Source organism: Muntiacus reevesi, chromosome 1 (assembly GCF_963930625.1).
Source record: "Muntiacus reevesi chromosome 1, mMunRee1.1, whole genome shotgun sequence".
Lineage (NCBI taxonomy): Eukaryota > Metazoa > Chordata > Mammalia > Artiodactyla > Cervidae > Muntiacus > Muntiacus reevesi.
The window spans coordinates 257907417-257925032 of record NC_089249.1 but is presented as its reverse complement, the minus strand read 5'-3'; the positions used below and the strand labels follow the sequence as shown (position 1 = coordinate 257925032).

The following is a 17616-nucleotide window of genomic DNA, read 5'->3' as shown; positions in this document are numbered from 1 at the left end:
CTCCTAGTCTACTGCTTGTACTCTGACTTTTTAAACAATTGCCCTTTGTCAAATAGAAGTTTTAGATTTTGATTCAGCAAACTTTATCAACCTCATCGTCTATAGCTTTTGCAGTCTGTGTTTAAGAAGGTCTTTCAAATCCAAAGATCATGAATATTTTGTCCTATATTATTTTATCAAAATAATGTAATGTTTATTTTTATAATAAAGTAGTGAATTCATCTGGAATTTATTTTTTGAATAGGATAAGATGGAGAGCCAAAATCCCTCTTTCATTTACACAATGGTCAGCTTCTTTCTGTCACTTTCTTTAAACGTCTCCTTTATCCCATATTAAGTTCTCACATAGACAAAATCTGCACCTGGACTGTATCCCACTCCGCTGAGTTTGTATCCCTCTGCCAAGACAGCCCTCTTCTATTTACCGCAGTTAGTGTCTGTATCTGGTAGGCAAGGCTCTCCCTTACTCTCCTTATTTTTCAAAAAATTCTTATCTTTTTTTTTGCCTATCAAAGCTTCCTTATGAGTTTCATAATAAGTACGTCAAGTTCCATGAAATAACAGGGATGATGAGCTGTGTTAAATGGGAATCTTCTATCTTACCATCTCAATTTTTCTGTAAAGCTAAAATGATTCTAAAAAATAACATCTATTACAAAATGAAAAATGAAGAAAGAAAAGAGGAAAGGAAAGGAAGAAAGAAAAAGGTAATAAACATCAATTATTGTTGGGATGGAGAGAAGAAGGGGATAAAGACATGAGATGAATCTTGGAAGATGAGTAGGGATCACATAATCCAAGATTTCTAGGACATATCAGGATTGTTTCTTTTTTCTTTCCTTAGCCTAAGAGCAAAGAGAAGCCAATAAAATATTTTAAGCAAGGGGCAAACAACTCCCACTGTGTGTTTCAGAGGGTCCTATTTGGCTGTAAATTTGTAGAATGGATTTGCATTCGGTACACTAGGTACCAGATATTGGTAGCTTGGACCAGGGGTGGTGGTGGTGGTGTGGACAGCTTCACAAGAAATACTGGATATAAAATAGATAGAATTTGATGATAAATTGATATTCTTTTTGCTTTCTTTCTTGTTTTTCTTAATCAGAGTTACCAAAGGTTTGTCTGTCTTTTTGGTCTTTTCTTTGAGTTAGCTTTTGGTATTACTGACCTACTCTACTGCTGTTTCCAATGAATTAACTTCCACTTTTTTCTTCTTTAAATTCCCTGACAAGCATACACAATTACCTTTGGCTGATGATCGATTCGATAGGAAGTCTGCTGGAACTGGCGTATCTCTCTGATGATGTGTGATATCTGATGGAGAAACAACAGAAGCAAAGCATAAGCATTGCCCTGTGTTGCAGCAAAGTTTTCTGGGAGCCTTTCCCAGAGGAGTCAGGCCCTTACTCCATCCAATGAGGTGTCTGGAGCCCTGCTCCATCATGACCTAGCCCTAGGGCTTTTTTGCCTTCAATGAGCCACAAGAAACGCTACTAGCAAGAAGATACCGAATTCCCAATCAGGGAAACAGCTGGCATGGGGTATCCTCAGGTGGCAAGCATGGGGCGCTAGAGTCCATGGGCTCCTCGCTTCAAACCTAGTGGTCAGAACCGAGCTTTCCAGCAAGAAGCCTTCAGCATCTGTCTATCACTGCTTAGCCTCAGAAAGTCATCCCTGGGGCTTTATTCCCCACCCTCTTTGTCTAGACTACCAGCTGAAAGAGGACTGCGAAAATCTCCTGAATCAGCCAACATCGGGTATTAGACCCAGTGTCGGGTAAAAGGTCAAGGTGAGAAAGCAAATGATCACTCTTCCGTGACATCGCCTCTTCTCCATAAGCCACTCAGGTCACCGAGATAGGCTGATTACATGAAACGCGAACCCACCATTCTCATCTTGGAGAAATTGACGAGGCCTTCCTCAGTAAAGTTTGGTGTTCCTTCTTCAATGAACGCCAGGTCGGTCAGGTACATCCCCAGATAAGGAACAGCAGGGGGGTTACAACTGAAAGACCAAGAGGCAACGTTCGCAAGCTCATCCAGCAGGTGTCCACCCACCTCCCCAGTTTCGACAGGAAGCAGCTGTGCTGCTCCCCTCCTGAAGAAAAGAAGTCTTTTAAGTCCATGTTCAGAAGCATGCTCATGATATGCAGAGGTTTAAGTATGTCTTAACAACAGAGTACGATACAAAATTACAGCTCATGCTCTACTATGTGTTTGAGACAATGGTACTTCAAACAGCAGGATGTCTTACAGACAAATACGAAACATCTGCTAACGGGACTTGCTTGTAGCATTTGCCTGCAGTGCTTGTCAACTGGCCACACCATTAGAGATATAAAAGCATGTAGGAAAACCCCATGCCCTCACCTCATTCAAGTGCAAACATTCAACCTTGAAGAAGTGGGTGGAAAAATCAATGTGATTAAAACTTGTAAAACTTGCTTTCTGTTCTAGTTAGTATTTAAATGTTTTAGAAGGTATAGACTTAATATCACACCTGCACACTAAAGTGAGACCTTCTTGGTTTGGAAGGTGCATTCTCGGAGTCTAGCGGTTGAGAACATGGCCTTCTAATCCAGGGGGAACTGAGTTTTGAGTCCCCGCTTGCCTACTTACTAAGTGGTGGCGGGCAAACTCTCTGAACTGCAGTTTCCCTGTCTGTGAGAGGGAGACAACGAAACTTTTATCTCTAGTTTGCTGTGCGGCTTAAACAAAACACATCAAGCACTTAGCATAGAATCTATCATTTATTCAATCTTCAGTAAATAGTTCTTATACTATTGTGGTTGTTACTTTAAATCTTTCTTTCAGCCATGACACCACAGGACAAAATTTTCCAGAGTAAGTGAAGTACGTGTGGCAGGTCATTAGAAAACAAATTGCAGAAGGATATACTCTGTTCTCCCTCCCTCTCTCTCTCTCTGTGTCTGAAGAATGAGAAAATGATCCAGCAATAAAAAGCAAAAAATAAAAAACAAAAGCAATAGGGACTGGAATATTCAAATAAAGAATCACAGGGAATCACTGTGTTTAGATTAGGAAATACCAAATAAAGAAACTTTTTATAGTAAAGGATATACTATGGCAATATTTTCTTATTTGGAATGCTCTGCATACCATGAGTATATCCATAAGACACTTACTGTATGCATGGTATTCCAAATGAAAAGGAAAATCAGAAAACCACCTGGATGATGGAAGTTGTGTCCCATTTGTTTTTCTTTCCAAAGAAAAGTATGAGGTAGGTCACTATTTGTATACTATAAAAATACTTCTGAATTATGAATAATTTAACAAAATAGACATACTTTTTAAGGGTTTCTCTGAGATTTTTAAATCTTCCTTCAGACGAAACAGTCTTCTGAAGCTTGTCCATGAGAGCTTTTGTCTAGAAGGAAACAAATAACAGTATATCATGAAAACACCCCTATGGTTTGATACGGTGGTGAGTTACTGAAAGTTGCTCAATTGTCTTCTACAGTGGCAGGTATGATACCTTTGCCAGACTATCATGACGTGATATGATTTTCAAAGTATGGAGATGTACTTAAATTTCATTTGTTAAAAAAGAACATGTGATGATACTAACTCATTTTTTTATACATTTAAAAGAGAGAAAATGTATAGAAAAGAAAAATTGTAATGCACAGAAAACTTAGGAACTTAAAGACCTGGAAAGAATATACTGAATAGGGGATCTTAAAAGAGAGGTCCTGTGTCAGGGGGTTTTCATGATCAATATTTCTGATTGTTAATTTCCAAGTCATCAAAGCACATATTATATTGCTTGGCTGCGGACTGACCAATACCCTCTACTCCAAATCCTTTGTGTTCATCTTCGTCAATTTATTAGAAAAGAATAATTGATATTTACCAAGAAATAAAGTTGCTGATGACATTGGTCTAGAGTTTCTTCTATGTACCTGGGAGAATGGTAGGGTGGCCCTTGGAGATGATAATACCCACTCACAGTATTACCCACATCCAGGTAGCTTTGCTAGGAGAAGCATCTGGAATGCAGCCAAGACTTAGGCTCCTCAGGCAACTCTGTCTCAGTCTAGAGAGGAGCTGCAAGGCCCCACGAGAGCTTCCAGAGTGACTCCAAGGGCTACCTTCCCATCCTGGTTCCTGAGGGCTCTGAGAAAAGACAGCCAGCATGGCTTGAACAGGGGTGGAGGGTTGGGGGTGGGGGGGAGGTTGGACAGGCCTCCTGCCTGGCCCCTGGCTGGCCTTCCCTCAAAGAAGCTGCAGAAATAACTGTCCTACAGCCACAGACCAAATTTGGTGGGTTTCAGAGAACATATTCTACCAGGCCTCTTGGATGTCTCCCAGACTAGACTCAGATCAGCAGAAAAGACAGCTACACAGCTGGTGATGTTAACAAAAGTGTCCAAAGCAGGGCATATCTGCAACCAGACCCTGCCTATGACAGGTCTGAGGCACTGGGTCCTTGAGGATAGCCCATTATTCACACGAAAGCTGCTTTGAGTGATCTATATATGTGACCAAGATGGTAAGTTCTATTTAATGTCTCTACAGGTAACATATTCAAATTTCAAAAAATAATTTCAACATTAGCCTTATCATCTCTATTCTATAGTCAGTTCAGTTATTCCTAACCTTGCATCCTGCCAAAGACATGAATATCGCTTAAGTTAACCACAGTGAAGGCCTAAAGAAGATTTAACAAGGTGCCAACTTCAGAGGAAAAAAGAATCAGAATGCAGAAAAGAATAGGCAGAGGAGTGACCTGCTGACCCTGATGAAGTGAGGCATGTATGACAAGATAATAGGCTCTGGTCATCCAGCACCCAATGGCTGAGGCAATCACTGCCTTAGAGGGAGGCAAAACCCAGCCATGACAAATGCATCAGTGTCCAGGTTTTGGATTCTGACATAGCTGTTTGAAGCCTATTTAAAAAATAGTATTCTAATACCCATTTATCATAAAATCTCTCAAAAACTATGAAGAGAGGGTAGCTTCCTCAACTTTATAAAAAAGCATTTACAAAAAAACATATAGTTGACATTGTTCTTAATGGTGAAAAACTGAAAGCTTTCACCCCAAGGTCGAGAACATGAAAGAATATTCTTTCTTACTATCATATTCAACATAGCATTGGAAAGTCTAGCCAGAGCAAGGAGGCAATAAAAGGAAATAAACAACTGACATAACTGCCTATGTAGAAAATCCCACGGAATTTATAGAAAAGCCCCAAGAACTAATGTGAGTTCAGCAACATTACAGGTATAAAAACAGTGGAAAATCAATTATATTTGTATATACTAACAATGAATACATGGAAACCCAAGTTAAAACCACAATTACATTTAAAATATCTCCAATGAAAATGAAGTATTTAGGCATAAATCTAATGAAACATATACAGGACTTATATGTTGAAGATTTCAAAATGTGGATTTAAGAATTCAAAGAAAATCTAAAGAGTAGTGAGAAATACTGTGTTTATGGACTGGAAGAGTTAATATAGTAAAGATGTCAATTCTCCCCAAACTGACTGATTTAATGGAATTCCAATGGAAATCTCAGCAAAGTTTTTAAGACACAGTTTTGACTCTAAAATGTATATGAAGGTCACAGCATCTAGGGTAGCTAAAATTTTGTAAGAGAAGAATAAAGGGGAAAGAGTCTAGAAAGAACTCAAATCTCAAAGATAAAAAACCCAAGGAACCTAATTAAAAACTGATCTGAAGACATGAATGGACACTTTGCCGAAGATGCAAACAAGCACATGAAAGATGTTTACCAATATTAGCTGTTGGGAAACGCAAATTAAAACAATGATGAAATATCAAAATGGCTAAAATTAAAAATAGTGACAGCACCAAGTGCTGACAAGAATGTAGAGAAACTGCTTCATTCATACCTTCTTGAGAGGAATGTAAAATGGTGCAACCTCTCTAGAAAAAAGTCTGGCAATTTCTTACGAAACTTAATGCACAATTACCATATGATCTAGCAACTGCATTCTATGGCATTTATCCCAGAGACATGAAACGTTATAGTCACACAAAACCTATACATGAATATTCATAGTAGCTTCATTTGTAATAGCTAAAACTAAAAACAACCCAGATGTTCTTCAAGGGGTGAATGGTTAAATCAAATAAGGAACTAAGTACTGATATGTGTAACAACTTGAACAGATCGCAAAGGAAATACACTAATTAAAAAAAAAAAAAGGCAATCTCAAAATGTCATATACTCTATGACTCCATTTATATAAGATTTTTGAAATGACAAAATTATAGAGATGGAAAACAGATCTGTGGTTGCCAGGAGTTAGGGAGCAACAGGGAGGAAGATGGCTGGGACTATAAGGGTGGCAGGAGGTATCCTGGGGATAGAACTCTTCAATATCTTGACTCTAGTGAATCTACCCCTGTAATAAAGGCACATAAAACTAAACACACGCATACACACACACACACGAGTACCGGTGGAACAGATGAAGTCTGAGTAAGGCTCGTGGATGGTACCAATGGTTAATTTTGTGTTTGTGATACTGTCTATAGTTACACAAGGCGTAACCATTGAGGGACACTGGGTGGAGGGTAGAGGGGATTTCTACTATTTCTTACAATTGCATATGAACCTACAAAGATCTCAACGTTAAAAGGTTTTTTTTTAAACAGTTTTTATAAAAGCTATGGATATTATTTGCAAGGTCCAGGCTTTTTTCATAGAAGAAGAGTCTGCTAGTTTTAGGGGCCAAATTTGGGATTCTCAAAGCACTCCATTTTTACTAAGGAATGGTGGGGAAGGGAATAAAAGAGATGGCTTAGGCTTGGTTTCTTGCTACACAGGGAGGAATTTAAAAGGCTTGGAGAAAGAATAGAAGATAGAGTAAGAAGTGGTGTCTCTGAGAGGGGCTTGAACCCTCAGAAGGAGCAACAGAAACCAGATAGTTTTGAGGAAATGTCAGCAGAATATATGCTCTTCTTCCTGCCTGAAACCCTGGAGGTGGGCACCCTGAAGATGCCCCTCACCAACTCGAGGTGGTCACAACAAGGTGGGCATAATGATCTATTGGAAAAGGATATGCAGAGAGGCCCTGGCAAGACACCCCTAGCCTCTGGCACCCACAGAACATAGAGGAGCCTAGAAAATTCCCCCAACGCCCTTTGAGAGGGTCAAACGAGTTATTTATTAATAGTAAAGAAGAGTTAGCCCGCCCACCAGGGATCAGCAAGGGGAAGGGCAGCCTGGAGTAGAGGTGATACAGACCCCATCTCGGAGAATCAGCAGAGCCAGGGAGAGCTGAGGTGAGATCAGCCAAGCTCCCTGGGTACAATGACCACACCATGCTCCTGATGGGGTAGGCTTGCCTTCTGAACACCAGGCACAGGCAATTCACAGTGCCTTGTACCCAATGACTAATCAGTCAGATACTACAGCAGGAAACCAGTGGGGGCACACAGCCCCCCATGAGCCCAGAGAAGCCCTCCCAACACCCAACATCCACTGACACCCGTGGCGAAGACCAGGAGGCAAATGGTGATGTCACTTGAATCTTCAAATTATCTGAACGAAAGCAAAAAGCATGAACAAGCTGAGTCCACTTAAAATACAATTAAGAAAGTTATATCCCTTCACATCCACATCATTATGCAACAACTTGACTAAAAGAATGAGAAATAAAAAGGTGAACACAGAGGCCCTCGGTCCCTGGTCTTTGGCCTTAAAGTACTTGTACCTTTACTTTGAGGGACAAAGAATGGATCCAGAGACATCACTGTGCCCACCCAGAGTCAATGTGCCCTCCCTAAATAATTCAGTGAACAGCTCCTAACTGTCAACCACAGTGTCTGAAGATGTCCCCAAATATGTTATAATGAATATTTTGATTTGTACTTTTCCCCCTAAATTAACCATTTAGAAACGCACATAAGAGGAATCAAATAAGTGGTAAGAACACAGTAATCACCCATGTTGGCACCTTTCTTTGCCAACAGAGCTGCTCATTTCAGCTAATTATTTCCTAATCAGCAATACTTATCTTGGCTCTGGTCTCCCAGGCTCTCCTCCTCCCGGCAGTGGGAGGTGTCGCCCCCTGGCCCTCACCTGCTTGGACACCTTGGCCCAGGTTTTCTTCAGCCGGTAGATGGCACTTCTGTTTAAGGCTGAGGTGATTTCCAGCACGCCGTTGTAGTTGTGCAGGCACCGGCAGATGTCCGCCACCGCCACCCACTTCTCAATTGTGTTGGCTCGGGAGGTGACGTCCGCGTAATTCATGATCTGGGAGGCCACCAGGTTACTCATCTGAGACAACGGAAAAGCCAAGAGAGGCCAGCTAAGAGCCAAAGCCATTCATGCAGGCCCAATACCTGAGTCACCTACAGAAACGTCCAGAAAGCGAGTGGCAAAGGATGCGAGATCGTGGTCCATTTTTTTTTTTTTTTCTGAGGGGCTTAACTGAGTTTTATTTTCTCAGTGAAATATATTAATTTGTAAGTGTTTAATAATGTATATTTCCCTCAGGAGGAGGTACAACAGAATTTGCCCTGAGTGAACTGACAAATACATATTTGCAATTTCTCCTTTGGGACATGGTCTGTTGTAGATACCAACCAGATTCTAAAGAGACTAAAGTCTGTAATAAAAACATTATTATTATCAACATTATTAACAATAATCATTCTCATTCTGAGAGTGAAGAGAGGAGTTGCTTGGGATCAGCTTGTTGGGGGAAGAGGTGATTTTGTTAATCAGTAATTTTGATGAAGAAGTCATTTCCAATAACTATTGAAAGAAAGGCATAGGATGAGCTATTCTCCTGAGGAATGGCAGCCTTTGCAGACCAGAGGTTTCACTTCTTGGGGCCTCTTCCCATGTTCCCTGGGTCCCAACAACATGGGGATAGTCACTCTAGGAAGCCTCAGCCATCACAGAGAAAGGAAACACATTTTCCTCCAATCAAATCAAACACTTAACCTACCAACTCTCAAACTAGAAATGCGTGGTGCAGGGGAAGAGAACATTTTCAACTTCTTGCCGAATTTTTTTTTCCACCAGCAATGAAAGAGACCTACAGTTTCAAAGCTAAGTGCTGTAATTCTATTAGTTAAAGGCAAGAGAAAAAAAGAGGCAGCTTAAGAAGCTCAAGACTTAGAAAATGGAAAGGAAAAGGACAGAAGAGGATTGATAACAAACAAGGGGAATATAAGATCCATAATCTCCTATCCATACACTAAATCTGATGAGTATACCCATTCTTTGATAATCCCATAGGTATTTTAGGTCATGGGCTTCCCAAGTGGCTCGATGATAAAAAAAGAAAAGAAAAGAAAAAAATCCACCTGCCAAAGCAGGACATGTACGTTCAGTCCTGGGTTGGGAGGATCCCCTGGAGACGGGAATGACAACCCTCTCCAGTATTCTTGCCTGGGAAACCCCATGGACAGAGGCGCCTGGTGGGCTACAGTCCTTGGGGTTGCAGAGAGTCAGAGACGTGACTGAGCACAAGCATGAGCATCTTAAGTCACAGGGCCTCCACACGTGCATATTCATTAGACAAATACATATTCATCAGAGGAATTATTTTGTAATGAGCACCTACTAAGGACCAGGCATTCTTTTAGGTTGGGGAACAGGAAAAGCAAATAAATCAGTCTCCCTGACCTTAGGGTGCTGAGCCTGGTTAGGCATGGTTAGGTGGGAAGGTGAGGGGAAGTCAGAATCAAGTAAATATCACACCGTGAGATGCAGACCTAAGGGTGGGGGAGGGGGGAGCTTGAGAACTGGGGGCAGCATGGGGCAGATGCTGGCTTCTGGAAATAGGTCACGCCTGCCCTGAATCCTGAAGGAGCAGGAGGAGTCACTGTCTCCCATCCAAGCATCTGCGAAAGGACAGGGAGGGAAGGTGTGGTGGCGTGGGGGGCCTGGCAGGACAGCTGTGCGGGGCTCGGGGGACGGGGAGAAACAAGGACGAGAGATGGGCGGGCTCCTGCAGGCCCGGCTGAGAGGCTGCGGCCGTACCAAGAAGGCCAGAGGAAAAGCCGGGGACAAAAAGCCATCACAGGCCAGATTATAATTCGATGGGCCTTCGAGAGACGTTATTTCCGTGACACTGTGTGAAGAAAGGGTTGGGTGGCAGCGAGCTGGCATGGGGGTGGGGGTTGGTGAGTTAGCAGCTCGTGGAGAAGAGAATGAAAGGCCAAATGGTATGGCCATGGGAAAGGAGGGGAAAGAAGGGTCTGAGACATGGGTAGACTTAGGGCTCACTGGTATCCAGAGGTGTGAGCAGGGTGGGGAAGACTCCAAGGTTGAGTGAGTGAGTGGCTGTCAGGGCCATTACCCATGACCAAGAACAGAGAATAAGATGAAGACACAGGCTTGGCAGGTCTGGGAGGGGCTGATGATGAGTTCCACCTGCAATCTGGACACGGTGGCCAATCAAGTGGTTTCAAGTAGAGGCTGTAGGTCTGGAGCCTGGGACCCACAATCTGGGACCCATAATCTGGACCTCTGATTTGAGAGGCATTACATCCCAAGTGTATGGACAACACAGGCAAAAAAAAAAAAAAAGGTTTATGGTCCACAGCAAAGCCTCTGTTTCTCAGAGAGTCGTTCAAATGGGTCATGTGTCCTATCCTTTAGGAAGCAGCTGTGTTGATGCTTATTATGTGATAACATCTAATATGCATGTACCCTCAGAAAGACAGAAAAACTGTACTGAGAATTTTCACTATTTTGTATTCTGATTCTGAATGATTTAATAATTTACCTACAGGTCCTTGGTAGTCTTTTTTTTTTTCTACCATTATCCCTTTTACTAAAGTTTAGTAGAATTGAAACGGTAGCCTTCCCTTTGCCTGCATAGGCCTGAAAATACTCCAACATCTGTGGTTCTTCCATAGGACCAAGACCATTAGAATAGCACCAACAGGTTGTTGGAGGGTATAAAAGCAACTCCATCTTACTGCTGCAGAAGAGTAGAGAAGGAGATGGACCGACAGCTGGTTACCACTGCACACAGCCTCAGAAGCACTCTAATTATGCTCAAAGAGGTCCCTCCCCACCCTGGAATGTACTGGGACCAAATGTTCAGTAATAATGAAGAAGAGCTGTACCAAAACAGCCTTATTACCAGGGGCCAGCACCACCAGGGGCCTGTGACAAAGTGCAGTTAGAACTAGTCGATCTAGGACCATGAAGTAATGATGATCATGATAAAAATACAAGCAACGACCTATGCTTGAGAGTCCCCTGGGCTGCAAAGAGATGAAACCAGTCAATCCTAAAGGAAATCAACCCTAAATATTCATTGAAGGGACTGGTGCTGAAGCTGAAGCTCCAGTACTTTGGCCACTTGATGTAAAGAGCTGATTCATTGGAAAGGACCCTGATGCTGGGAAAGACTCGGGGCAGGAAGAGAAGGGGGTGGGAGAGAATGTGACGGTTGGATGGCATCACTGACTGAATGGACATGAATTTGAGCAAATTCTGGGAGATAGTGGAGGACAAAGGAGCTTGGAGGGGTACAGTTCATGAGGTCACAAAGAGTTGGACACAACTCAGCAATTGAACACCACCACCTATGCATCACTGAGCATTCATCAGATGTGTGTTCCATCAAAATGAACCTCTTAGGACTGAAAGGTAACTAGAAGTTATCACATCACTGTGATCTCATAGAAGAGAATTAAGCTTATTTTTTAACATTCCATCAGTTTTGTTGTAGAAGTGAGTGGCAGACTTCCTTTAATTTAGTGAAGATGTCTGCAGACTCTGATACTCATCTTCCTATAACACTCCCGCCCAAGGTTTTATTTTTATGGTTACTCACATCATTGAAGTGTTGGCTGGTTTTCATAATGTAAGGTGTTCTTTCATTTTTATCCAGCTTCATCCACCCCTGCCCAAGAAATTCTCTGAAAGTTCAAAGCAAAACACAAAATCAATTAAGTTTTTTAAGGGTATCTATGGTCCTGAAAAACTATTATGACTATTATATAAATTAAACTTAACACTGTTCAACTGCTGCTGCTTCATCTCGAATGAATTTTAGCTAAATTCTACTGTTGTACCACTGGATGCCAAAAAGAAAGAGATTTTTCGGTTTTCAGCTTTCTCTTATAAATATTTGGAGTGAGTGAGTGATAGTCACTCAGTCGTGTCCAACTCTTTGCGACTTCATGGACTGTAGCCCGCCAGGCTCCTCTGTCCATGGGATTCTCCAGGCAAGAATACTGGAGTGGGTTGCCATTTCCTTCTCCAGGGGATAAGTGTTTGGAACTGGGTCCCTATTAGGATCATAATAAAGGCTTCTCTGAAATTGGAAAACAATGACAAGAGGAATAAAGAGGTTAAGTACTAACTCAGAAACCAAGACCATTCCCCCTGAATCAGCTTAAAAAAATCTTAAGGCTTAGCAGAAGGCTCAAAAGATTCATCGCTACCAAAAATGTTAATCATCACCAGCATGTTTTCCTCCACTTTACTCTGACATTCTCCAGGCAGGGACTTTCCTTTGCTCTCCCCAGAGCCCAGAACAGTACACGTGGGAAGGGCTAAAAGAACAAACACTAGTGTCAGCACTTGGCAGCCTGCTCATTTGAGGAAGGCAGTTATGGCAGGGGGAGCTCAGCCTGGTGGAAAGTCTGTCTTCTAAATAACACTCCTGGTCCTTCTTTTCATTCATGAGCAGGTCACTGGATCACAGCAAGCAAGGGACAAGCAAGCTGGAGCATACAGGAATTATTTTGTCGAGGCACTACCAAAAAGAACTTAAAATGAAATTACTCTGACACATTCTCAATCCAGAAACGTTGACTGGGTCCCTGGACAAGGACCTTTGTCCCGTGATGTGGATGGTACTGTTCCCGTTCTGCAAGGCTGTTATATACAAAGATGTGCTCACTCCACAGATGCAAATAACTGGTCCATGTTCACGGTGGCACAGAGAGGGCAAGGAGGAGAGGTGAGAAGTGCCCCAGGAAGAGACCACAACACGGTCAATCACAAAGCTTCAGGCTTTGCTCTTTCTCCGCCTCCATAGAGGTCACGCCCTCTCCATCCTGAATCCTCATTACACAGGAAAGTAGTCAGGAGGAAGGCAAAGAGGCTCCTAACTCAACTCATCACATAGTTAACGGGTTCATTTGTTCAGCCTTGGGGCCACATTCCCTTTTTTAAATGGAGGATGCTATTTATTTAATTTTTTGTAAAGAATTGGGGTATAGTTCCTTCACACTGCTGTGTTACTTTCTGCTGTGCAACGTAAGTGCATCAGCTATATGGATACACACGTGCCCTCCCTCCAGGACCTCCCCCCCTACCCATCCCACCCCTCTAGGTCATCACAGAGAACTGAACTGGGCTCCCTGTGCTACAGAGCAGGCTCTCCCAGCTCCCTGTTATACACATGGCAGAACATACGTCAGTCCCAACCTCCCGTTCATCCCCCTCCCCCGGGTCCACATGTCTGTGCTCTGCACCTGCGTCTCTATCTCTACCCTCCAAATAAGTTCATCTGTACCATTTTTCTAGATCCCATATATATGCATTAATATATGATATTTGTCTTTCTCTTCCTGACTGACTTCACCTGTCATGGACAGGTCTACAAGTGCTGAGAGAGGAGGAGAGAAATAAGACAAACGCATAACAGAAGTCTGCAGGAGCATCTCTAGCCCTGTTCTTTATGCCCCCTGATCTAGCTGTAGCTCTGAGCCCCCATCCTGCTACGCCAGAGCCTCCATCATCACGGGTGCCCTCTTCTCTACACACGACATGGACCACACTTAGACTTCTTGCTTGGCCCCTCCCTTGCCTTCCATTTAGCTATGATTTCACAGAGGATTTGGGCCAACAGTTGTTATTTGTCCAAACAGAGGCTTTTTGTGTGGACCTGCTGGAGGACTGCTGGAGGCAGGGGGCTGAAAGAGCCACCATCCTCTATACATGAGGCAATGATGTTTGTTATGTGACAGCATCCACTCGGCACATACCCACTCCACATGCGCTCTGTGCCAGGCACTGTCGGGAATCTATCTTGCTGTGGAGTTTCCACGGTCAGCAGTACGTGAAGATTTATGCATGTGGCTGAAGAACTGCAGCGGAATCTACAGCATTGACCCAACATCCGTGTCTCTCAAAATATAGTCCTGGACCACACAGAATTACCTGGGATTCTCATTGAAAATGAAGTTTCTTGGGCCTCAGACCTACCAGAGTCAGAATCTCTGAGGGAGGCACCTAGGAATGTACATTTTTTAACAAGTCTCCCAAATGATTTTAGGCACCATGAAGTCTGAGAACCACTGTTACATCTGCATGAAGTTTTCTATAACATTAGGGTGTGAGCGGTCAGAGAAACTCACACTCTACGTTTAACTGCAGAACTACAGCAACATAAAAGTGACCATCTTGAGAGTCTCCAATATATTCTGTATCGATATTTTCAACATAAACTGGAACCCAAAGACATTCAAGTAGGTCCAAACCATCATCAGATGAAAAGTCACGGCTCTGTGCACACACATGGGGTTGTGGTGGGGGTGGGGGCGGCTCTGCTGCCGTGTGTGCACACTCACTCGTAGGGAATGCTTCTGAAAACGATGTGGTCCAGCAGGGTTATCTGCTCAGCCAGCTCCATGGCCGACAAGGTCTCGAAGCACTCGGCCTTCGGACAGTCGGTCTGCAAGAGATGAGGGCAGGGAATGACACACACCTGGAGGCCAGGCACCTGTCAGCGCACCGCAGCTGCTGGAGTTCCAAGTCCACCCCAGATTCCAGCTCTGAAGAACATGGCAGAGAGCTCAGAGATATCAAGCAGCCACATTAACATCACGGACCATGATGTTAAATGCCAAGCCAAATCTGGTCCCTTTCATACAGTTTCGGGGACAGAACATATAGTCCAGACCCCAGTTACCAGCTGTGGGCGCAGTGCCTGCCTTTGCGAGGTAAAGTCTCACACATAATTAATTGTGCAGGATAAGACTATGGCTCAACTTACCAGCTGAATTATATCCTCTAGTTTTAGGTGGATGTCATCTTGATCATCTTGTGAAAGGGCCCTAAAAAAAAGTCAAAATATCCTCCATGAAAAGGACATAGACAGGCCAGGAATGAAATGACAAAAATGCAGTTCAGCTTCCCCCAGGGTGGAAAGTTAGTGGGTTTGGGTCTACGAGACTGTGGGGACTTGAGTTGAACACATGGGGTCCAGATAACAGGAAAACACACATGTTAAAAGCAGAAGAAGATCATCAAGAGAGCTGACTTATAACAAGGAGCCAACCTGTTATACACAAAAGTGTTGTGTTAGTCGCTCAGTTGTGTCCGACTCTTGGCACCCCACAGATGGTGCCAGGCTTCTCTGTCCATGAAATTCTCCAGGCTAGAGTACTGGAGTGGGTAGCTATTCCCTTCTCCAGAGGACCTTCCCAAACCAGGCACTGAATCCGGGTCTCCTGTACTACAGGCAGATTCTCTACCATCTGAGCCATGAGGGAAGCCCAAGGTTCTAAGTAAAACACCCACATGAAAGTGAAGCAGAGGGTGACCTGGTGCTTTGCCTTACCGAGAGGATCTGTGCCAGGAACCCGGGCGCCCTGCACTGCTATCAGTCAGGGTTCCTAACAGGCTGAGTGCTCCACCCACACTCCTCCAGCCCCTGCCCTGGCCCCCCACCCCCGCTGCTGCTGAGGCAGAAGATACAGAGCCGCCCCGTCCCAGACACAGGCAGACCAGAAGCTCAGGAGAGCTTCCACGCAGCGAGAGTTTGAACAAGGCCAGGCAGAGACCAGCAAGTAAACTCTTGCCCACTGCTTCCCAGTTGGGCCTTCCCAAGACACGTTTGGTCTTGTATCACCACACAGTGTTACTCAGCTGTCAGCCAATACATTTTTGATCAGTGACAAATGAATTATAAGAATTCATAAATTAAGGCAGGTGCTGGTTTCAGAGTGAGAGTGACACTTCATGTCCAACAGGAGTTCAGCGTCCAGGATTACATAATCCTGATTATATATCAGAGATCCTGATTATATAACTTGTATCTGGGCCAAACATTTTAGGTGTCCTAAAATGAAGGCACGATCATGTGTTAAAAGTATTAAAAAAAATTTAAACACTGCCCAACTGTGTAGCCTGTCTGTTGGACGATGCCAGTTTTAAAAAGCAACAATGATATGATATTCTGTTGTGTTCTGAATAAATTAAAACAAAACTATCACCTTCAAAAATACAAAATCAACTGCGGTGGGTAACTGTATGCCCATTATGTGCTAGGAACGTGCTAACCATCTGACACACACTCTCTCCTGTATCATAAAAAAATCACTTTAAATAAAGCTTTATTATATCCATTTTATAGATCAGGAAACAAAACCTTAATGAAATGGACTAACCAGCTCAGGGTTTGGTCCAGTTTGCTTTCCTGTTGCTCTTGGTTGTCATGAGCAGGCTTATGAAAGGCACTGCTCCAGAGTCCAACATAGAACACACACCAAAAAAAAGAAAAAAAGAAAAAAAACAAAAACCAACAACAACCAAAAAACACACACCAAAAAAGGTCAATTCCCTTTCCTCTGTCTTCCTTCTCTCCAACAAAAGCTCTAGGCTATTTACCAGGGAGCAGAATCCTTCTAGCTCACAGGAATGGCAATCCTCTTGTCTGCAATTAGCCATATCATTTGTGAGAAGAAAAAGTCACCATATGCTAAGGGGAAGATTAAGGTGAGGAAAAAATAAGTAAACACAACTCCTTCTCCAAAGACTGTTACATCACACTTAAGGGTTAGACACAGGGGGAAAGTGGCTCTTTCCCAAAGTGCATGTCATTCTTTCTACTGTAGCCTAGGTTCCTGGAGAGAGATCAGTGGCCATATAACTATGCGTCGCTGTGGAAAAGATCTTTTTTATGAGGTTAGGCAATATTCTTTACTTGGAAAGAAATGGTCCAGAAGTTATTTCACTTCTTTCAAATGTTCCTTTCCTCAGTGATCTTACCCTAATGTTCCAAGCTATGTCTGGTCCCATTAAGTTACCTAATATTTTTCTCTTCAAAAGAATCTCTGCTCTATAGATCAAAATAAATGCTATGTCTTTTGAAAGGGCACCTTAGCACAAAAGTTCTTGACCCTAGAGTATCACTAAATGATCTCTAAGGGTCCATAAACCTTTTTGAAATGACATACAAATGTGTGCATATATTCATACATTTCTTTGGGGGGAGAGGAGATGGCTTCCATTATATTCTTTTGGGGAATCCGTGATCCTTAACAAGGATAAAGATAACCATAGAAAGGTATACACTGACATAAAATGGCATGTGACGTTGTTTTACAAGATTTTTGTGTTATTATTAAGGAAGCAGTCTCAGAATTTGATGCCCACCCATGAATTCATCAGTGATGGCAAGTTTTGAATTCTTAAGGTAGATATGAACCAAGGAAATAGCTCAAAACAATACAGAGAGGTGTTTAATTAGTGAGGATGATCCAGCTGTCAAAAACCACTTTACACCAAAATTAGAAGTGACTATAAAGTAAAAAACTTAATGGATGATTATCTTTGAAGACATTCTCAAGCCAGGAGGTGAACAGACTCTGTCTAGTAAAAGAGGTAACCCCTGACAACCAT

General features: G+C 42.8%; 1 protein-coding gene across 4 annotated transcripts in view; it reads right to left on the bottom strand.

Annotated features, from left to right (window-relative positions):
- RASGRF2 (Ras protein specific guanine nucleotide releasing factor 2) overlaps window positions 1-17616 on the bottom strand; it is a 248364-nt gene that overhangs the window by 6291 nt on the left and 224457 nt on the right. For all 4 annotated transcript variants that reach the window (XM_065919065.1, XM_065919066.1, XM_065919068.1 and 1 more), the window contains 7 exons: window positions 14987-15047; window positions 14562-14665; window positions 11813-11897; window positions 8089-8286; window positions 3311-3390; window positions 1887-2004; window positions 1246-1314 (listed from right to left, as the gene is read on the bottom strand). In XM_065919065.1, the coding sequence (XP_065775137.1) occupies window positions 1246-1314; window positions 1887-2004; window positions 3311-3390; window positions 8089-8286; window positions 11813-11897; window positions 14562-14665; window positions 14987-15047 (715 nt within the window). The remainder of the gene's footprint in view (window positions 1-1245; window positions 1315-1886; window positions 2005-3310; window positions 3391-8088; window positions 8287-11812; window positions 11898-14561; window positions 14666-14986; window positions 15048-17616) is intronic.